General features: G+C 48.3%; 1 protein-coding gene across 1 annotated transcript in view; it reads right to left on the bottom strand.

Moving 5' to 3' along the window:
* The window catches only part of Pkd1l2 (polycystin 1 like 2), a 91,801-nt gene extending 80,813 nt beyond the window's left edge, over positions 1 to 10,988 (bottom strand). Inside the window, exons 1-5 of the mRNA XM_031336888.1 lie at positions 10,688 to 10,988; positions 9,825 to 9,989; positions 9,148 to 9,333; positions 4,296 to 4,406; positions 1,144 to 1,291 (exon numbers count right to left, since the gene is read on the bottom strand). Of these exons, the coding sequence (XP_031192748.1) occupies positions 1,144 to 1,291; positions 4,296 to 4,406; positions 9,148 to 9,333; positions 9,825 to 9,989; positions 10,688 to 10,988 (911 nt within the window). The remainder of the gene's footprint in view (positions 1 to 1,143; positions 1,292 to 4,295; positions 4,407 to 9,147; positions 9,334 to 9,824; positions 9,990 to 10,687) is intronic.
* Positions 10,989 to 22,785: the final 11,797 nt, after the last annotated feature.

The raw sequence follows: 22,785 nt of genomic DNA on the forward strand, positions 1-22,785 counted from the left end.
GCTGCTTCCATGCCAACTTGGCACAAGCTAGAGTCATCAGAGAAGGAAGGAGCCTCAGCTGAGGAAATTCCTCCATGAGATACAGCTGGAAGGCATTTTCTCAAGTAGTGATCAAGGGGGGAGGGCCCAGCCCATGGCCAGTGGTGGCATCTCTGGGCTGGTGGTCCTGGGTTCTATAAGAAAGCAGGTTGAGCCTGATAGTGGTGGTGCATGCCTTTAATCCCAGCGCTTGGGAGGCAGAGGCAGGCGGATTTCTGAGTTCGAGGCCAGCCTGGTCTATACAGAGTGAGTTCCAGGACAACCAGGGCAAACCAAAACAAACAAAAAAAAAAAAAAAGAAAGAAAGAAAGAAAAGAAAAGAAAAGAAAGAAAAAAAGCAGCAGGTTGAGCAAGCCATGGGAAGCAAGCCAGTAAGCAGCACCTCTCCACGCCCTCTGCATCAGCTTGTGCCTCTAGGTTCTTGCCCTGCTTGAGTTCCTGCCCTGACATCCTCCAATGATGAACCATACTGTGCAAGTGTGAGCCGAATTAACCCTTTCCTCCCTGACTTGCTTCTTGATCACGGTGTCTCATTGCAGCAATAGAAACCCTGACTAAGACACCAGCCCTGTCATCTTGTTCTCAAGGACAAAGCCATTGAGGCTTGGAGCAGTACGACATGGTCCAAGGAACACAGACAGGGTGGCAGAACTGTGATGGGAAAGGACTGTGTGACCAAGCTCAGGTGGCCGGAGACCAGGTGAAGGTGACGCAGAGTGCAGCGGTGGCACCTAAGCACACAGCCTGGCACCATCCTAGGGCAGAGCTGCTGGTCCACTTTGACAGAAGAAAAATCCCAATAGCACTCCTAACATTTGACTCTCAGTTCTAGATCCCTCGCTGAATCCAGCCCAGGCCAGCTTGTGGAATGGTGAGCAGCTCATGCCCTCAGCTGACATCTAGTCAGCCATGGGACATGTGAGAGAGGGAGGCCTTCCTTGTCCAGTCACCCGCAGGGTCAGCCCAGCCAGGAAATCCAGCCAGCCATCCCCAGAGCTGTGAGAAATGAGAAGTACATTGGGTTTGGGGGGGGGGGGTAACTTCTTATACAGCAAAAGCTGACTGATACAACCTGCCTTAATAAGGATCAGAGATCACTCTTACCTGGGAGGGTAGTAGGGGTCAAAAGTATGGCCGTCTCCCATGCTGAGTACACAGGACAGGTTTCCAGTGTAGGGAGAAAGGAGCCACATCAGGGAGATGGTGACATTGTCTAAGATGAAGCTCTTGTGGGGCGCCACCAGCCGCAGACCTGCAGACCCAAGCGTGATGTTTTGTGAATTTGTGAACCAGTGATGTTTGTTTCTGCTTAAGACTCACATCCTTCTACCCATGTAGCCATTACTTTTATATAAGGCATTTAAAGTTTATTATAGGTTTACTAGTTTAGTTTAGTTTAGTTTAGTTTAGTTTGAGTCTCTTTATATAGCCCTAGCTGACCTGGAACTCACTGTGTAGACCAGGCTAGCTCCAAACTCACAGAGATCCACCTGCCTCTGCCTCCTGATTAGTTTTACTTTTGAGAGATCTATTTGTTTGTTTATTTACTTATTGTGTGTGGCACATACATGAACATGTATGTATGTGTATGTGAAGGTTAAAGGACAACCTGGAAGAGTCAACTCTCTCTTTGCACCATGCAGGCCTCAGGGATGGATCTCAGGTCATCTGGCCACAAGAGCCTCTACTGCTGAGCCATCTATCTGGCCTTTTAAATGCTTTTTATTTTTATTTTATTTATTTTATTTATTTTTTTAGACAGGATCTATATATCTTCGCCCTCAAATACAAAACGCAGTTTCAGATGACCTTGAACTGAGCCTCCTGCCTCTGCCTTGGGAATGCTGAGATTACACGCATGCCTAGATATATGTGGTGTTGGGGATCAAACCCAGGACCTCTCACATACAAGGTGGGTCCCTGAAAACACACACATCCCTCGAGACCCCTGTTCTGATGACTAGTGGCGGTCATTGTCACCATAATCCAGGATTGCTTCATAGAGAGAGCTACAGGCACACAAACACACCCAAACATGCATGTTCTTCTTCTATCTACACAGATGGACAGATGGTGCGGGCCATGTTTGCTATCCATCACCGTGCCCTTTTAACCTAATGCATCACAGAGCATTGGTCTGTGGCAGTCCTAGAGTTGTGCTCTTCTGTTTAACAGCTTCCTAATATACCTTAATTTACGTAACTGGGACACCGGTTATCCAAGTCTATTTTATAATGGCTAAAACTACTAACACTAGCAAACAACCCTACCCCCCCACAAACACACAAAAACAAAACCTTCCTTTATGAAAATCTAATTGGCTAAAGGTGGCATATGAGTCTCTGTAAGATGGTTCCTATTAAACACTGTAAGCCTTGAACTTCAAAAGCTGGGGTGGGGTGGGGTAGGTTGAGACAAGCAGAAATAGCTGGGGCTCCACACAGCCCTGGGCAAACCTGTGCACTGCAGCTTTCCCGTGCCTGGACGCTAAATTGGAAGTGAGAGCGTCTCCGGTTCAGGTACCACCACCTCACACTCTCACCCCAGCTATGAGGGAGTGCTCAGGGTGAAGCTGGGACCAGTAAGGGATGCTGAGAGTGCAGCTGGGACCTCTGGTCCGTCTTTGTGAGTCAGAGGACAGTTCTAATCAGAACACCCTGGTTCACAGGGACAGGATGAAATGTGGTTGCCACACCCTCCTCTGCCCTAAGCCACACACTTCAGTGACACACCGCGGTTGACAGATCTCCAAAAGACACACTTTGTCTGCTTAGCAAAGCCACCAAAGTTGGGGCCAAGGCATATAACCTGCTCCTCCCACACAATAAGAGAGGGAGAATCGTCCCTGGTTTTGCTTCACCCAGACACAGCCAGCAAACGAATGCCACTGGTAAAGCCTGTTGGCTGCCACCCTCCCCTTTCTGTGCCTGTCCCATAGCCTCCACTCTCGGCACGATGTCCCTGAGAACCTTTCCCCCTTCCTCCCACCCCACCACAATGATTCATCTTTTCCCCTCAGGTCCTTATGGCTCATGCCCTGGGCAGAAGTTGCTTTTCTGAGTCATTTGTCACAGGATGGCACAGTGCGCTGTCTCACCCTTAAGGGAAGTTGGCGTACCGTACTCTTTGTAGGAAAGTGAATTAATGCAACTCTTCAGGAAGGTAATTTAGTGCTGCCTAGCGGCACTTAAAACGCACTTAGCTCACTACGAGCAATTTCTTCTCTGAAAAGAATCCCAGGTTTATGTCAAGATAGGTGTGCATTGTGGCTGTAGCCTATACAGCACTGAGTCCAAGCAGCATTCTGCCACAGGGTAGGGAGAGTCTCATAGGGCCTTATCCTTCTCTAGGGAGCCATGGGCAGTGGAGGACTGCTGGCGGAGGGGTTCCCTACCTCCAGTGTGGTATGGCCACTGCTGAGGTGCCCATTCTTCAGTGGACAGTGCCACAGCCATGCTCACACCCAAGACCCTGGCTAAACTCTGGGTCACAGAGCCAATCCATTCCTCCTTCCAAAAGGTAAGGAAGTGACTTAGAGATGTGTCCGGGATATATTATAAATGAAAAAGAAGAGACGGGCTGTAGATTAATATGGTTCATATGGTTATGTTTTAGTTCAGAATGTATATATATATATATTCACTCATAGCCATGTCTGCAAACAGTTTTAAAAGTAGAGAGAAAAAATGTCCTCTTAATATTAGTAGCATTTCCTTAGGGGAATGGGGCTGTCACGATGAAGGGGAAGACTCTCCCTTCTTTATCATGACATTTTTACAAATGGTGATAGTGTGGATTATTTCATGACTTTTAGGGTTTTAGTCTTAGGGCTGGAGAGATGGTTCAGTGGTTAGGTATGCTTGTTGCTCTTGCAGAGGATCTAGGTTCAGTTCCCAGCTCCCTCATGGAGGCTCACAGCATCTGTAACTCCAGTGCTAGAGGATCCATTGCCCTCTTCTGACCTCTGCAGGCACCACATTCATGTTACACCCATACATATAAGCAGGCAAAGCATTTATGCATATAAAATAAAAATATTTTTAAAAGAAATGGCTCCAAGAGAGCTGGTCAGGATGCATACACACACACACACACACACACACACACACACACACACACACATATGCATGCCAGGAATCGGGGATGTCTGGCTACAGGGAAGCTGTTGTAGGGAAAGTGTCACCTGGGGAGGAGAATTAATTTCAGGCTGACATACAAGTAAGAAAATTCCCATGCCCACCCAGTTAGAGACTCACCTTCCAGACACTGGTACTGCACCCACAGGTAGCTGCCCCTGGTGGGGCACGAGTCTCCAAAGTAGGTCCCATCTGCTGCAACCTGGCATGCCTGCAGCCCCTGACACTGGCCTGGGAGACATCCACATTGTACAGAGATAGGAACGGCATGGGAAAGAAGAGAACATACACTCAGCCAAGCATCATAGATATGTTACTTTATCCACTCAGATACTCAACACCCGCCCATCAAATGCCTGTTGACACCTACAGGCCCTGAGCTAAAATGGCAGGAAGACCACCCATGCTTGCTCTAAGCTATAACATGCCTGTGTCATTGTTTAGCCAGCAAGACACATTACCTGCCCACCCCCAGTTCCCAGACACCATCCTGGGCATGGGTTTCACCTTTCTTCTCTGTTTGCTATGCTGCTATCAACCATGGGGTTGACAGCAGCCAGGGGCCAATGATACTCTCATCTACAGCTTGTAGAAACAGAAACAGAGACTGGAGTTTCCATAAGCCAAGGATACCAAGGGATACCAGAAAACAGCTAGAAGAGGCTAAAGCCTTCTCTTCACACAGCGTTCAGGCGGTGGGGGAATGTGACCCTGTTGATATCTTGATCTTGGGCCCTGACCTCTATAACTGTTAGACAATGGATGCCTGCTATTTCATATCCCTCAGTTATAGATCTCTGTTCTGACAAGCCTGGGACGCTGCTCTCCCTTTTCTTTCTCCACACGAGGCCTTTCATCTCTCAGTCTCTCTTTCATCTCTCACTCTCAGTCTCTCTTTCAGACCTCCGGAAAGAGACTGGCCCAAGCCAGAGACATCACAGCATCCTGAACTCCCACCATTGAGAAATACCAAGCAAGCTGGCTTCTCTGCCTAGAATCTTTCCAGTTCTCAAGTGTACCACCTGCATCTCCCACCTAGGTTTCAGATGCCAGGCTCCCTGTCTGTGCTCTAGCACACACAGACACTCACAGCAGCTCGAGTGCCTTTAAAACCAAATTCCAGGTTCCTCTTCTGTCCAGCAGCCTCGATTTATCTCTTCCCAGCAGGAAAAAGCCCAGGCTCCTTGGATGGACTTCCTGTTGGGCACCCTGTGTGCTAGAACCACACCATGCACTCTGGAGTTTCCTATACCACCAAACTCCCTCTTCCTGTAGGACTCTGCACATCCCTCCCTTCCCCCTTCCCCAAACCCTCACCTGTACCTTTCCTGGTGGTCTCTCACTTCCCATCTCCTCTGGGGAGTCAACCAGTCAGTGGACCCGTGTCTCCATCCACACGTCCCCTCACCCGACTCTGTCCCACATCACAATCTCATTGCCCAGACACCCCCGGTCCAAGCACATGTGGAGGACACATGTTCATCTCCAGCTGCTCAAACAGTGGCTCAAAACAGCCCAGGCTCTTGTCCTCCTGTTCTAAAGGTCAGAAATCTGGGTGGGCTGGACTGGCTGCTTTCCCTTCTCAGGGTTCTGGGAAAGACTGCGGCCAATACCACATCCGAGGCAGAATCCAGTCCTCAGATGCTTCAAGGTTCTCCTTCATCCTCGAATGTGGCCACAGAATGCTCACACCAGGAAACTTGCTGGCTTCTCCTTTCTATTTCCATGTAGAGAAAGTCCCCTGCCTAGAGGGACTCAGGGGCTTACATTGTTCTCAAATGGACAATCCTGGAGACTGACTTGGGGATGGGGGATTTCCGTCGCCAAGTCAGGTGACTGGTGACCTTAAGCATACCCTATGCCTTGTGAGTGCCTTTTTGGGTCCTAGCTCACTACTCCCACAGTTCTAGGGATTAGAGTGCTTGCTGTAAAGGCTGTTTGGGTTCTCAGATCTTCCAGGGCTTTAAAAAACAGCTCCCTGGACTGTTTAATGACCTAACAAGATGGATGATTGATGGACTATCTCCTCCCCTCCCGTTCCTTCTTTCCTTCTTCCCCTCTGGTCCTTCCCCCTCTTCTCTCTCCCTCCTCTCTTCCTTTTTTTCTACACTTAAAAAACAAAAACAAAAACAAAAACAAAAAACAAAAAACAAGCCCTCTCTAAGTAGCTGAAACAGAACTCTATGTAGATCAGGCTAATCTTGAACTCAGAGATATCCACCTGCCTCTGCCTTCCAAGGGCTGAGGTTAAAGAGGTACACTGCTGCCACAGCTGACTGGTTTCTGGTTTTTGGAGTGGGGTGGGTGGAGTCTCGTTCAGCTGTTTAGGCTGACCTTAATCTTTGACCTCAAACAATCCTCTTGTCTGCAGTTCCTGAGTTGCTAGGACTGTTGGTATAGGTCACTACATCCAACTCAAAACATTAATTCTTTCAATTGTGGCTTTCGGGGGTTTGGGGGTTTCTGAGAATTAAACTTAAGACCTCTCATATGTCAGGCAGGCTGTCTGCAGTGAGTTACACCCTCAGCTCTCAGCACAATACCCTAGCACCATGAGGCCTAGTTAGTGACTGCCCTCTGTCTGGTTATATACTCCTATAGGGACCCACAGCACTAGATGGTAGTCTCCGAAGGCCTGGGGAGTATTTAAACGTTCTGTGCACTGTTGAGTCTGGAGCACGAGTGTGAGCATGTGTGTGTGTATGCGTGCACGCACACACAGCTGGCACATGGTAGATCTAAAGCACATTTTAATGAGTAAATGCATAGTGCCATTTGCTCCCTCCCATGGCAACATTTATCTGTCTCCTCCCTGGACTCTGAGCTCTTTGAAAGCAGATACTTGACTCATCCTATCTCTACAGAGCCCAGGGTAGTGCTTAGCACTATTGGTCCTCAATAAATGTTTATTGGCCACTTGGTTGATTGAGTGATCAGGCACTCCAACACAATCAGATGTTGGGGCCCTGCCAGGTTTTCTCACTCTTTCCCAATGGGCTCCAGGTTTCCCTTCCAATGTGCTGACCCTGTTTCCAGAGCTTACAGCTGACTGTTGAGGAAGCAGCCAGCCCAGTTCCAGCAGCTGTGGTGAGGAAGCCTGCTCCCTCAGCTTGTCCGGTTGAGGCCCTTCCATCTTGGAGAACCCAGCACAGAAGTCTGGAACTCAGAAGAGAGATGTCGTGAACTACAAACTGATTTCAGTATTTTCTATCCCCACACCAGCTCCAGGGGGAGCAAGGACGCTGTGGTGAACATGTGGGACAAAGAGCAGTGGGGCAAAAAAAAGTTCCAAGGGAGAAGAGATATGTTCTCCCCAGAGTGGGGAGGCTCGGAGAGTATTCTGCACCCCACAGTCCTCACGGGTCTTTGTTTAGAGACAGCTCTTCTGAGGGGAAATACTAACAGGTGCGTCAAGGAGACTGAACCCATGGCCTCAGGGATCCCAGGCTGAGCATGTAACATTGTATCCTCATTAGCTGAGGAGCTGAAACCACCTGGGTCCCTGGGGTCTGAACAGTGGTCACTGCAACAAACAGACAAAGACAGATTCCCTGACGTCCTGGATCCAGGAGGGCCCGGGTAGTCCCTGAAACTGAGCCCTTTGATAGAGCAAGGACCGGTCAGAGGAGATTTTATCAGATTTAAAGAGGGCGGGGAAGCCCAAAGGAAACCACCACATGCTCAGGGGATAGCATCAGAAATGTCTGCTCTACCAGAGCGAGCGGGGCTGGGCTAGCAGAGGTCCTGAGATCAACAGCAGCCACACACATGATGGAACACAGTCATCTGTACAGCTATAGTGTACTCATACACATAAAAATGAAATAAAATAAATTTTTTTTAAAATAAGAAAAACTGGAAAAGAAAAGAGAGAGAGAAGTTGTAAATTAATCTGAGACATAGCTAGGCAAGAGCTGAAGCAAAACGAAAGCAATAAAAAAAAAAAAGAAAAAGAAAAAAAAGAAATGTCTGCTCTAAGGGATGGGGAAATGACGCAGTCAATAAAGTGCTCTGCCAAAACATGAACCCTAGTTCAACTCCTGGAATCCAGGTAGAAAAGCAGGGTACAGTGGTACAAATGTATAATCCTAGCCCTGGGGAAGTGGAGATAGGCAGATCGCTGAGGCTCATTGGCTAGCTAGTCTAGTCTAACCTAGCTAGTCTAAGCAAGTTCCACTCCAGTGAGACCTCCCCTGTCTCAAGAGAAACAAGGTAGATGAACCCTGGGAGAAGACACCTAAGGTTGTCTTCTGGCTTACATACATGGGGAGAGGAAGGAAAGGAGGAGCATTGTATAAGAGGCAAACTAAATAAAATAGAACAGCATGAACCAAGAAAGACCACACATCTCAAAAACAACCTTAGGCTGCGGGATGACACATAGAAGACAGCGCCATTTACATAACCAAGATCGCACAAGGGTTATGGATGCTCAGAAAGAAGGCAGAACTGAGGACTAGGTGTGCTGTTCGTAAACAGTGTTTCCAGCAGTAACTGGCAGGGCTGGAGCCCCGAGGTGCCATATTCAGTTCTTTATGAGTAAATCTGAAACTAATGCTACAATGTTGCATGGTATTAAGAGCCAACAAAGGTGGATAGTGGCTGTCTGGGAGTTTATCACAATATTCTTTATTCTTGGCTGGCTTGTTTGAGACTGGGACTCAAGTAACACAGGCTGCTCCCAAACAGCCTAGGTAGCTAAGGGGGGACCTTAAACTCCTGGTCCTCTTTCCTCCATATCCCAAGTGCAGGGATCATAGACATAAGCCACACAATCCAGCTCTCTTTACTCTTGCCTGAAGATTTGAGCTCTTTTGTGATTTTAAAATATGGGTTAACTAAGTTGATGTTCTCTGCACCCAAGAGGGGGAGGGGAATTAGAAAGCCTTCCTGCCTCAGGAGCTGGGTTTGATGGCCTTGGTGAACCTGCCTCAGTGTCCTATTTAAGAACTGTGGCACCCTGGGATCCTACCTGCCACCTCATCCTTGACGCTGATCCAGACACATTCTCCTTCCAGGTCTGAGGGAGGCCAGACACCCCGAGTGCACAAATAGGGGGTCTGGCGCCCGAAGAAAGCATTCTGGACCAGGATGACCTCCCCCCAGTCACAGTGCATAGTGGCGTTGTGGCCCTCACAAGCCAGGCTGTGGCCGACCCCTGCAACAAAGGGAAAGTGACAACTTAGGAACACACACTGAGCTGGGAGAGGGCTGGACTAGGACTGCGAAACACAAGGATGGAGTGGGGCCACTGGAGAGGAGGAGAGAGATACAGAGGGATACAGAGAATCCTACAGGCAGAGACTTGGGGTGGGGGAACCCAGAGATGGAAAGGGAGAAAGTCCCAAACAAGCAAGATAGTGTCAGAAGAAGTCTACAGGCAAGGTGCCTAAACAGGAAGATGAGGGACCAAGAAGAGAAGAGAAGGAAGAGACCCACCAAGAGACAGGGAGATACAGGGTTAGGGGAGAAAGGAAGACCACAGGAAACCTTAGAGATAGAAGGGATAGATAAAGAGAGAAGGTTAGAGAGATGAGGACTGAGGGGGGAGGGAAGCAGCCAAGCAAGACGGGGAAGAGGAAGGGAGGGAAGCAGATAGGCAGGAAGAGAGGGAGGGACAGGGAGGGAGCCCCCACAGGACCAGCTTACCAAACTCGCAGATGAAGGCAAAGGTCTGTTCACAATCCTCTAGGGCAGCCCACTGAGATGAAGGGCCACTTCTGATGTAGCCACAGGTCCATGGGGCAGGTGTGGCCTGCCCTTCCTGCCAGTTGCTGTAGTTGACATTTGAGGTATCCAGCCAGGACCCAGAGCCTGGAATGGAAGCAAGTGCAGCAGGGCTTGGCAAGAGTCCTCTCTTACCCTCCTTTACATGGAGCGTCTTCCAAACTCAACTCCTCCTACGCTATAGATGCTCAATGGATTGCTCTCTTTCCCCACACCAGATAACGGGTGTGTCCTCACCATCAGTTTCAAGTGCTCAGACATAAGGGGACACCATCTTGGAGCACCCATAGGAGGTGGGGCTACCTAGCTAGGAGTGACAGAATGTAGAGCCCAGAGTGTTCCATGATGCTCACAAGCAGATAACTCAGGGCATCTGCTCAGCCATGTCTGGGCATGGGTTGAGCGCATACTGGAGTGGCTTGCATTGCTCCAGAAGTTTCTAAAGCCTGAGAGGGTGGTTGGAACTGTTCAGGTGTGAGACTCGGCAACCTCCCATTCTGAGGGAGGTTCGCCCGCAGAATGTGTATACAGAGGCACCACACCACAGAGAGCTAGAACCCCACACCACAGAGAACACAAGGAATATAAGCATGTTTTTAGATCACCCCTCCTCTGATATACTATATATGAATTATTTTACCCAGTCCACCAAACAACTAAAGAGAAGGGTCTCTTTGCCATGAAAATTAGGACATGTTGATTTGCCCCATCAGGTTCTGGATAAGCAGTAGCAGTAAGAATTTTTATCACATGCTTCCCATTAGACCCATCTACACAGCACCTACCTCCCGTGGTGCCATTGTTCACTGAGCCTCCCGTGAGTCCGATCCACCATTCTCTGTCCTGGGTAATGTGTCTCTGCAGGAACTGCTGGGTGTCTTCATCGGGAATGAAGACCAGATGGCCTCCATGCTCTTCACACCAGCCCTGGGCGCCGTGGAAGGTGTGTTCCAGTGGCACAAACTCATAGCAAGCATCTCTGAAGAACACCTGGCTCCTTGAGCAGAGGTTGCTTCCTTCTGACTTAGCCACAGTGGCCCCAGCACTCAGCATGAGCCCCAGGAGCACCAAGCCCGCCATGCTCATCCTGGGAGCACTGCCGGGGCTGCAGGGTGGAGAGCGGTCCCCACTCCTTTATATGTTGCCATTCCCACAGCCACCCACCATCCATCTTTCTTTCCTTCTTTGCACCAAATAATAACTCTTGTTTATGGGACAAAATACACGCGATGAATGTGTCTGTCTTGGCTTCACCCAACTCTTTGTTCAGTGCCTGTCTGAAAACCAATTCATGTTCAAATTTCTTCTAAAGAAAGATAAGGTTACCAGGATACCTGCTTGACAAGTTCTTTACTATTCTTTTCTTCTTCTTTTTGAGCCATTACCTGAGTGCCCCAGTATTTCCAGAAAAGCAGTCAGCATGTGCGAGGAATGTGATACAACTGGCATAGAAGTAAGTTATGGGATGTCGCACATACAGAGTGGTACCCATCCGCAGTCCTATTGTGTGGAAGGACATCTGCGCCCAGATGATAACCGTCTTCCCCTGTCTGATGGGACAGGCAGGTCCTCTTCTGACCCATCACGTCATCATTTATGCTGACCAGAGGATAAAACATCCCTATAAAATTTATTTCATGTCATCAAATAACTTTTATAACCTATTCATCCTCGGCTATCATCTAGACTATCTGGAGCGTGTCCAGGGTCTGTGGCAAAATGAAGAGGTTTTATCTTTGCATACAAGGCTCTGTCTAGTCTGGCCTCAGACAATGTGTCTGTCCTTCCAGCCCACTTCTTCTCCCTCAAGGCTTAACTCAAAAACTACTTCCTGAGACTGGGGAGATGACTCAGGGTAAAAGCACAAGTTACACAAGCCGCACAAGCCTGAGTTTGGTCCCCAGAACCCTTGTAATAGTCCAGATGTGATGGTGTGTGTATTCATTCCCAGCACTGCAAGATTTTAGCAAGACATAGCAAACAATCCAACAGCAAGATGGGAGGAAGGGACGAGTCCTCTGCAGGCTCTCTGTTGTCCCAGCTTCCACTTAGAAAGATGTCATTACACCCCTACCTGTGTGTGTGTGAGTGTGTGTGTGTGTTTGTGTGTGTTTGTGTGTCTGTGTGTATGCCTGTGTGTGTCTGTATGTGTGTCTGTATGTATGTGTTTGTATGAGTGTGTCTGTATGTGAGTGTGTTTCTGTATGTGTGTTTTTGTGTGTCTGTGTGTCTATGTATGTGTCTATATCTCTGTGTGTGTCTATGTCTATGTGTCTGTGGTTCTGTATGTGTCTGTTTGTGTGTCTTTAAGCGTGTATCTGTGTCTATTTGTGTATGTGTGTGTCTGTGTCTATGTGTCTGTGTCTATGTGTGTGTCTGTGGTTCTGTATGTGTCTGTTTGTGTGTCTATGTCTCTGTGTGTCTGTGTATATCTATATGTCTGAGTCTATGTGTGTGTCTGTGTGTGTGTATGTGTGTGTGTGTATATGTGTGTGTGTGTGAAGGGGTCAGTCCCCCGTCTCCATGGATTTCAAACTTCACTCATCAGGCTTGAGCAGAGAACAACTTGGATAATTCAGTTCTCTCCCTTCCACCGTGTGAGCCTTTACTCACTGAACTGTCTCTCCAGCCTCCTACTTCAGTTTCTGTGACAGGCTCTCTCACTGAACTTGAAGCTCACTAGCTAGTTAGACTGGCTGGCCAGTGACTGCCAGGAATCCTCCCGTCTCCCCAGTGCTGAGATTACAGATACTGTGTCCCTGTCTCGGCTCTGACATGGGCTTGGGGGCTAGAGCTCAGGTACTGTTGCTTCTGTAGCAGGGATGTTTCCAACCAATCTCCCCCTGGCTCCATCTGTAATCATCACCTTTTATCTCCTTTCTCCTCACCTCAACTGTCGACTACGAATCTACATTTCTGCCTCTAGATTTGCCCCTTCTGGATGTTTCATACAAACGGAATCTTCCAGTTTGTCATATGTTGTGTCTGGCTTGTCTCACTGAGTGTCACACTCTCTGGGCTCACACATGTCCTAGCATGTACTCATAGGCACATACGACCTTTTGATGTAACATGACTCTCTAGTCTACAAAGTTCACACTCAGCTGGGGATGTAGAAGGCTTGCCTGCCTGGCAAGTAAGAGGCCCTGGGTTCACTCTCCAGTGCTATAAAAACAGAGCAAAAAAAAACCAAAGTTCACAGTATAGACTTCACAACTATGTCACAAAAACATTGCAAAAAAAAATGCATGTGATACTTTAATACTTTAAACAAGTTTACTTTTTTAGGCGTGTGTACTTTTTAAAATAGATATTTTCTATTTATTTTCTACGCATTGGTGTTTTGCTTGCTCATATGTCTGTGTGAAGGTATCAGATCTTGGAGTTTGACAATTCTGAATTGCCATGTGGGTGCTGGGAATTGAACCCAGGTCCTCTGGGAGAGCAGTCAGTGCTCTTAACTGCTGAGCCATCTCTTTTAAGTTTATGTTTATTTACTATTTGCTTTGCGTGCACACAGGAGGAGTTGGTTCCCTCCTTTCATCTTGTGAGTCCTGGGGAAATGAACTCAGGTTGTCAGGCTTGGTGGCAAGTTCCCTTATACTGAACCATCTTGGCGGCCCTACATTTAGTAGTAGTGGTGGTCCCGGCAGCGGTGGGGTATGCCTGCCACCACACATATGTAGAGGTCAGAGGACAACTTTGTGAAGTCAGTTCCACCTTTACGTGGGTTCCAGGGAATCAATCTCAGGTCATCAGGCGTGAGCAGCAAGCTCCTTTGCCTACTGAACCATCTCACCAGCCCCAAAGCTTACAATTCCATGTTGGGCTACATTCATAGCTATCCTTGGTCACATGTGGTCCAGTCCACTGGTTGGACACACCTAACACTGCTCTTTTTATGGGAATAGATCTCACTTTCTCCCTCTTCAGCTATCGAACATTTAGGCTGTGTTTCTCTGTGAGTTCCTTGGGGGATGAGACCAAGTCCCTTTAAACATATCTGTCTTACATGATTGGTTCAATGTAAGATTTAATGGATGTCCACTTGGCCCGACTTTCAGTTTCTGAGGCCGATTCTTCTCCTCTACCCCCATTTCTGCAAACCTCTCAGAGCTCAGAGCTGCCAGATAGAAGAGGGACAGAATGGGAGCAGGGCAGGATATGGTGTCACCGGATGACTCAGGGGCTGGAATGCAGACCAGGCAGAACTGGCCTGTTATCTGCAGAGGCCAAACTTCTAGTGACTTCCATCCATAAACTATGTGAAAGGCTGCACGCAATGATAGTGTATCTCCTGGGTAAGGGCTTAGTTTATACTTCTAATGAGACAAGCTCTGGGACTTCAGATGACATGTGAGACTCTGCAGGCTAACTTCCATCTTTGAATTCTTTGAATTCTGATAAAGTGTAAGTAAGCTGCCAGCCTTGGAATTCGTCTTGGTGAACTCTGCAGCTCTCAATGTCCCTTAGTCTCCGTGTCCCTTAGTCTCTGTGTCTGTGAGATGCACATATCTAGTAGTCAGGACACAACTGGCCTCATGGAGCATTGACCATCTAAACCTGTAGGAAAACTCAGCAACACGGGGGCAGAAAGGCAGCTCCTTTGTTCTAAACAGAGCACGGTTCATAAAAAGAACTCCAATGAGGCACTGGGGAGGAGGCTCAGTCAGTTAAGTGCCTTGCCAACAAGCATGAGGACTGAGCTTGGGCCCTAGTGTCCATGTAGAAAAGACAGGTTTGGTGCTACATGGTATAATCCCAACCCTGGAGAGGTAGAAGCAGGCAGATGCCTGGGGATCACTGGCTGGCCATCCTAACCTATTTGTGAGCTCCAGGTCAGTGAGAGAATTCCAAGCTAAACTAAAGAGAAAGAAGGGGGGCAGCACCCAAACTTGTTCTCTGGTCTCCGCATGCATGTGCATGCACAAACACATGACACAAAAAGAACCACTGTAATATGTGCACCCTGTGACCCCAGTGTTCCATTCTGGGGATGATACCCATTTTAGCTTGGGTTCCGATGAAGCCAACGCAGGCAAGGATCTACTGCAAGCAATCTATGTGGGAAGAGACCCAGAAGCCACTAGCAAGCCCTCTGCAGACACCTGTTTATTGGTCATGGAATCTCTTGAATTCTTCTATCACCCTCACGTGTTTGCTTCACAGGGAGGGGCCTCGTGATCATGCTCTCTTGAGGGTAGGTGTTACCCAGACACAGTGTGCGTGTCCCACACTGTGTTCTGCATTCCATCTAGCACAGCCCTCAAGCCTTCTCTGTGTTGTTAAGGATCATGGTCATGGTTGTTGCCATGGTGATGCCCAAGCCTCTCTCTTTCGGACAAGCAATGGGGCTCTTGGCCTCCTTCTCACATGTGGCAGGACCGGAAGTTGGCATCTCTCAGGAGAACTCAAACATGGCCAGCCAGAGTCAGTGGGTCTTTACCTCAAGTATGTGATCAATAGTGTCAACTTGACAAGATCTAGAATCACCTAGAAGACAAACCTCTGGGTGTGCCTGTGAGGGAATCTAAATTAAGGTAATTGACAGCAGGGAAGACCCACCCTAAATCCAGGGTTGGGATTATACCATGTAGCACCAAACCTGTCTTTTCTACATGGACACTAGGGCCCAAGCTCAGTCCTCATGCTTGTTGGCAAGGCACTTAACCGACTGAGCCTCCTCCCCAGTGCCTCATTGGAGTTCTTTTTATGGACCGTGCTCTGTTTAGAACAAAGGAGCTGCCTTTCTGCCCCCCGTGTTGCTGAGTTCTCCTACAGGTTTAGATGGTCAATGCTCCATGAGGCCAGTTGTGTCCTGACTACTAGATATGTGCATCTCCCAGACCAAATACAAAGGAGAAAGAGAGGTGAGTGCCAGCATCCAGCTCTCTCTGCTTCCTGACTGTGAGTACCCTGTGACGAACTGCCTCTTGCTCCTGCTGCCATGCCATCCCTGCCATGATGGACTGTATTCCCTCAAACTGTGAGCCAGTCTGAACCCTTCCTTAAGTTAACTTCTGTCCTGTGGTTTACCTCAGCAGTGAGAAGGGGAACTGATACAATTTGACTCCCTCATACACACTTTGGCAGCAGGAAGACTTCCTAACCAGACCAAGTTACCATATGGGCTTCATACTGTGTCGTTAATATTCTCTTGCCCGCTGTTCATAATGTCTTACAATAGCATCTTCTAAAGGCTACTTGAAACGTCACAGTGCCTGCTAGGCATGACACCATTGTGCTACTGATAATCCTTTGATTAACTTCCCCAGCCCCTGCCAGGATCTCATGGGTTCACCTCAGAAGAAATCTCTGTCTTTGGTCCTACTTCTGGTGCACTCTGGTTGGGAGTGACTGATTCACACAGGCATACTCCCAGACCTGGGACAGCAGGACTACCTGGCTTGAGCACCCCTGTGATTCTTAACATGAGCTCAGTGCTCCATTTAAACTAATTAATTCCCTGCCTCCACTGCCCCATAGCTTGTGTCTCCAATCCCACCAATCCCCTGGCAGACTGGTCCTAGAAAGCATGTTCCCAGCTGGGCAATGCTTGGGGTACCTTTCTGTTCTTTAATTCAACCCTTGGAAGACACTGAGGAGAAGCTGGCACTAACTTTTCGCATGGTGAGTGGAATTCTCTTGATTTTTTAAAAAACATTTAAAAGGAGATATGCTTTATTTTATGTGTGTGAGTGTTTCCTTGCATTCATGTCTGGGTGCCACATGTGAGCCACATGACAAAAGAGAGCATCAGATTTCCTCAAACCGGAGTTACAGGCAGTAGTGAGCCACTGTGTGGGTACTGGGAACAGAATGTACTCTTAACTGATGAGCCGTGTGTGTGTGTGTGTGTGTGTTTACTATAGTGCATGAGTGCATGTCAGAAGACAACATACAGGAGTTGTTTCTCTCCAGCCTTTCATTTAGTCTGTGTGTATACATGTATGTGCACATGTGTGTGTACATGTGCATGTTATAGCACAAGAGTGGATATCAGAAGACAACATATAGGAGTTGTTTCTCTCCTGCCTTTCGATCAAGCTTAGGTCATCAGTCTTGGCGGCTGAGCCACCTCACCAGCCTTCTTGTGTTTTTTTTAAGGCCCGTGCATAAATGAGCCCTTCAGCCTTGCTAGCATGTGCTTGCTGCCAGATCTCACAGGATAACCTGAACTTTGAAAGGCTGATCACACAGAGTGAGGCAGGGTTTGGGTGTGCTGAGGACTGCTTGCAATCCCAGTGCCAGGGATACAGAGACACGCAGACCTCTGGCGCTGCCTGACCAGGCAGCCTGGCAAAATCGGCAAGTTTCAGGCCAGAGATAGATATGTTTCAAAAAAACCAAGTTGTTCATCACCTGGGAAATTACACCTAAGGTTGTCCTCTGGCCTTTACCCATACACACATATGCACATCTCTCTCTCTCTCTGTCTCTCTCTGTCTCTCTCTGTCTCTCTCTGTCTCTGTCTCTGTCTCTCTCTGTCTCTCTCTCTCTCTCTCTCCCTTTTCCCCTCCCTCTCTCTCTGAAAGAATGTGACAAAGGTGGAGGTTGACAGTAGAGGCAGAGCTGATAGGAGGGGCCACCATCTCACAGAGCCAAAGCCTTGCTCCTCATCGGTAGCCCAACCCGCAGAAAAAAAATTATAGCCACCTCAGTCACCTTTCACAGAGGTGGAGGTCACACACAATCCCACCTCAGTCTTTGGACATGCGGTTTCCTCAATGGCGGTTGTTTTTCTTCAACACTTGCTGGCTCGTGTGCCCGCGTGCTTTCCCCTGGACAAGTCTAACAGTAGCCTCTTACCGCCAGTTTCACAAGCGCCAATTGACTTCTTTCCTGTCCTCATGGCAGCGGGACCTCCTTCCATCTTGGCATGGTTTGAAGGTATCAGCAAGCCTCCAAAGAGGGCAGGAGAGAGCTCAGGGGAAGCTGAAAGCACCTGGCTGCAAGGATCAACTGCCATCGTCTTCACCCAGGTTTACCCATCTTTGCTCCCTCGGTGTTAAGGGTTGAATTGTGTCCTTCAGGGAGATCTGCGGCACCTTGAAGTGTGACATCGTCTGGGACCAGTTTTGCAATGTACTAGCTTAAGACGAGGCTGCTCAAGGGTAGATTGACCAGTGCCGTGACCAGGACCCTAATAGTGAAACTTGGTCAGAGCTACACAGGAGGAAGAATGGAAGAAAGTTTCCTTGAGGGAATAGCATGTCCAAACTCATAGAAATGGAAGCAGAGGTCAGAGCATTGCATTATATGCCAAGGAGCACCAAGGTTGCATGCACATGTTAGAAGCTAGGAGAAGCAGAAAGAACAATAGCATGTCCAAACCCTCTGAAAACCAATGGCCCTGGTGACACTTTGATATCCAACTTGTGACCTCCAGCATGGAGGGTCGATTCCTGTTTTTAAGCTGACCAGTTTGTGGTACTCTGTAAGGGACTCACAAAGACCCTAGGGCAGTGGTCACAGCATGATGAGCTCCAGACATGTGTCTGTGCACCAAGTGTCTACTGAACACCCACTGTGTGCCACACATTCTGTTCTCCTTCTATAAGGGCAGCTGCCACCTGGGTGGGGACTTTGCCTTTCACCTTTAAACCTGAAAACCAAGATGTGGATCTTATCTGCCCAGCTTATCACCCTGGCTAATTAGCAGCACCACCGAGAACTTAACTTAATTGGAAAACTGCAAAGTAATTTAGATATGATAACACTATCTCCAACATGGAAGGTAATATTCACTGGGCACTGACTTCTAGCAAGAGATAGATACAAGGTTGCAAAATAAGACTGTGGGGTTGTTTTATAACACAATGTGTATGGCCTGCTGATTTCAGCTTTTACTTTGTGTATGTGTGTGTGCACGTGTGTGCACAGGCACGTGCACAAGAGAGAGCAAGAGTGAGAGAGCGAGTGAGAGAGAGAGGGAGGGAGGGAGGGAGAGAGAGAAAGAGAGAGAGAAAGAGGGAGAATGTGTTTTGTTACAGGCCTATCCTCTGAGCCTATCCTCTGCCACCATCTTCAGGATGGACCTGCTGGCAAAAAGGTTATCACAGCCTAGCTTGTTGACTGTCCATTGCCTGCCTCAGATCACACCATTTTGGAAGGAGGGAGCTGGGAGGATTTCGATGCCCTCGCCTACAAATCCAGCCACCCCTCCCAACCAGTTGTATGCAGTTTTGCCCTAACTGCACGTGGCCTCAAGGCCTCTGAGAGAGGCAAAAGGATGTGGGTAGGGGTTGGAGTTGAGGGAGGGTTTGGGGGAGGGGCTCCATCATCCATGGTGAGGGCAGCAGATCTTCCAGGGTGGCTACTTTAAGGTCACCCATCCTCCTCTCTGTAACTGTAATCTCTTGCCCTGAAAGTCAGCCATGATAAACTCATTGGTTTCCCAGAGGGAACTTGGGTGGAATGGCTCCTGGGTTTGCTATTGTCTTAGTTAGGGTTTTGCTTCTGTGAACAGACACCATGACCAAGGCAACTCTTATATATAAGGACAACATTTAATTGGGGCTGGCTTACAGGTTCACAGGTTCAGTCCATTATCATCATGCCAGGAGCATAGCAGCATCCAGACAGACATGGGGATGGAAGAGCTGAGAGTTCTACATCTTCATCCAAAGGCAGGCAGGAGAAGACTGGCTTCCAGGCAGCTAGGAGGAGAGTCTCCAAACCCACCCCCATATCAACATACTTCCTCCAACAAGGCCACACCTCCTAATAGTGCCACTCCCTGGGCCAAGCATATTCAAACCATCACATTTCCCATGGAAGCAATAAGTATGTGCTCATGTATGAGTGAGTGTATGCATGTGCAGGTTTTTCAGACAGGATCTCACTGATCTGGAACTCACCAAGTAGGTTAGTCTGGGTTGCCAATGAGCCTCAAGGATCCTCCTGTCTCTGCCTCCTAGATATACTGAAAAGCACTATATAGACCTGTGTCTTAGTCAGGGTTTCTATTCCTGCACAAACATCATGACCATGAAACAAGTTGGGGAGGAAAGGGTTTATTTGGCTTACTTCCACATTGCTGTTTATCACAAAGGAAGTTAGGACTGGAACTCAAGCAGGTCAGGAAGCAGGAGCTGATGCAGAGGACATGGAGGGAATGTTTCTTACTGGCTTGCTTCCCCTGGCTTGCTCAACCTGCTCTCTTATAAAACCCAAGACTTCCAGCCCAGGGATGGCACCACCCACAAGGGGCCCTACCCCCTTGATCACTAATTGAGAAACTGACCCACAGCTGGATCTCATGGAGGCACTTCCCCAACTGAAGCTCCCTTCTCTGTGATAACTCCAGCCTGTGTCAAGTTGACACACAAAACCAGCCAGTACAGCCTGGCTGGCCTTGAACTTACAGAGATTTGCCTGCCTCAGATCACACTTCAGCCAGAGTGCTATGGTTGAAAGTGTATGCCACCATGCCTGGCTTCCCACTCACCTTTTAAATGTGAGTTCAGGGCATTGAATTGGGTCCTCATTGCTTGCATGGCTAACAGTTGGCTGAGAGCTGTCACACCAGCTCTCCTTGTTTACTTGTTAACCTCATGAATCCATCCTATGGGATAGGTTGTCCCATAAAATGGGAGACTCCCCCCCACTGCCCACATTAAAACTGAGGTGCTCCCATGTTCAAACTTTCCACCCTAGCACAGAGTATGATTCCCTACCCAAGGTGTACAAACTGGCCAAGCCTCAGTGGCTTCCCCAACAACTCATGGGATGAGGTACTGGCTATGAGGGGTGAGGTATGATGTATGCTGAGGATAGACACTAGGTCAGTGAGCGTGAATCCCCTCCCATTAGCCCCACCTCTCACTGTCTTCTTCCCTTCCAAGATGGGGTTAGTAGAGGCTGCTGGCTACCCCTCTGAGTACCTGATGCTCCCAGGGTGAACTGGGGCTTTGTATATGGCAAGCCATCCCTCTTGCAGAGACAGATCCCACCCAAGCATCTGTCTGGCCACCAAGGCTGACTGTGCTGTGGAGGAAGGCCAACTGCTGGGGAATCGCTATTCTCTGAGCCTCACAGCAACTGCCACCTTAGTCAGAGTAGCTGTGACTGCCTTTAGGCAGCCTTCAACAAGGTGAGGCCTGTGGTCATCCCTTCACAGAGGGTAAGGGGATGACAGATGCCCCAAGTGAGGTTGCAGCCACTCCCTCCCTCCCTCCTGTACCCTTTTACCAGCCATATGTAATTCTGTTCCAGCTGCAGGTGGTCCCTCGTAGTCCCTTAGTATATAGGAGGTTGACTACGAACTGTAGTGGGGAAGCCATCTAAGCATGCATGGGGAAGCTCTTGTCCCTGCTTCACAGGGATTTTGGGAGATGTAGCTGGGGCCCATCCACATTCCTAAAGTCATGGATTTGCCAAACTAGAACCATATGGCTCTACCTGGGTTGGATGGACATTTGTTCATGACTCTCAGGAAACTTTTATATTATGTTTATGTGTGTGGTGTGTATGTGTGGTATGTGTGTGGTGTGTCTGTACATGGGTGTGTGTAAGTGTGCGCAGAGGTCAGAGGACAACTTTTGGGGGTCAGGTCTCTCCTTCCATCATCTGGGTCCCAGGGATTGAACTTAGGCTTGGAGGCTAGTGCATTTATGCCACTGAGTCATCTTGCTAGTCTACATAGCTCAGGAATAAGTGAATACATTACACCAAGCAGCCTACAGAAAGTCCTGGTATGAGACACTTCTGTGCAAGGCCAATCTCTTTTCTTCTTCTTGTTTTCCTCTTAGCAACTCCAGCCTTCATGCCTTAAGACCTGTTGACAATTCTCCTCTCCCCTTCCTTCCTTTCCTGCCAGGCTGACAGGAAACAACACTTAACCCTGTCACAGTCAGAGTCCTTTGCATGGGGGCCATTCTGTGAAAGCCTGCTGTCTTGGCTCCTGCCTTCCCCATGCACATACTCTTGAGGATTTCCCACACCCATCACTTGCCCGCAGTGTGGAATGCTCCTGCTGGACGGGGTGGCTCACACTCATGGAACTGATGAACAAGCAACTGAGTATGTGGACTAATGCCCGCTTTTGCCATTCTCCGTGTTTGGCTTTTCTGATATCGTACCCTGTGCTGGCTAGTCTTACGTCACACAAAGTAGAGTCCTTTGAAAGGAGGGAATCTCCAATGGAGAAAATGCCTCCATAGGATACAGTTTAATTTTCTTTATTAGTGATCGATGGGGAAGCGCCCAGTCCATGTGGGTGGTGCCAACCCTGGCTGGTGGTCCTGGGTTCTATAGGAAAGCGGGTTGAGCAAGTCACGGGGAGCAAGCCAGTAAGCAGCATCCCTCCATTAGCTCCTGCCTCCAGGTTCCTGCCCTGCTTGAGTTCCTGTCCTGACTGCCTTTGATAATGAACATGGAACACATCATTATCAAAACAAACTCTTTCTACCCCAATTTGCTTTTTGGTCATGGTGTTTTATCACAACGATTGAAACCCTAATTAAGACATACCCCTAAATATTTGTTAGTCATAATTGCCTCTGCCCCCTTAGTTACATGTAACATCATTTACTCTTCTACTAATTCAGCACTATCAACAAAACTTTCTGGGGAAAAAAATAGTGTAATTTTTTTTTTCCCTCTGAGTCCTCAGTGTATCCCAGATACATGTACAAGGATGTAGCTTTCACAGCTTGGAATAAATAATTCTGGCATGGATACATGTGTTTGGACATGACATCAGCATAAAGTTATCATGGGACTTACTGGAAATAATGGAACAGAGAAAAAAATTCCTTCCTAGAAGAGCGAGAAAAGATAATGGGCCTTAGGATTCTGATATCTTACACCCTGCTTCATAGCTATGGAAAAAAGAGCCAGAGAGAGAGAAACAGAGAGAGAGAGAGAGAGAGAGAGAGAG

The sequence above is a fragment of the Mastomys coucha genome, unplaced genomic scaffold, assembly GCF_008632895.1.
Source record: "Mastomys coucha isolate ucsf_1 unplaced genomic scaffold, UCSF_Mcou_1 pScaffold22, whole genome shotgun sequence".
NCBI classification, from domain to species: Eukaryota; Metazoa; Chordata; class Mammalia; order Rodentia; family Muridae; genus Mastomys; species Mastomys coucha.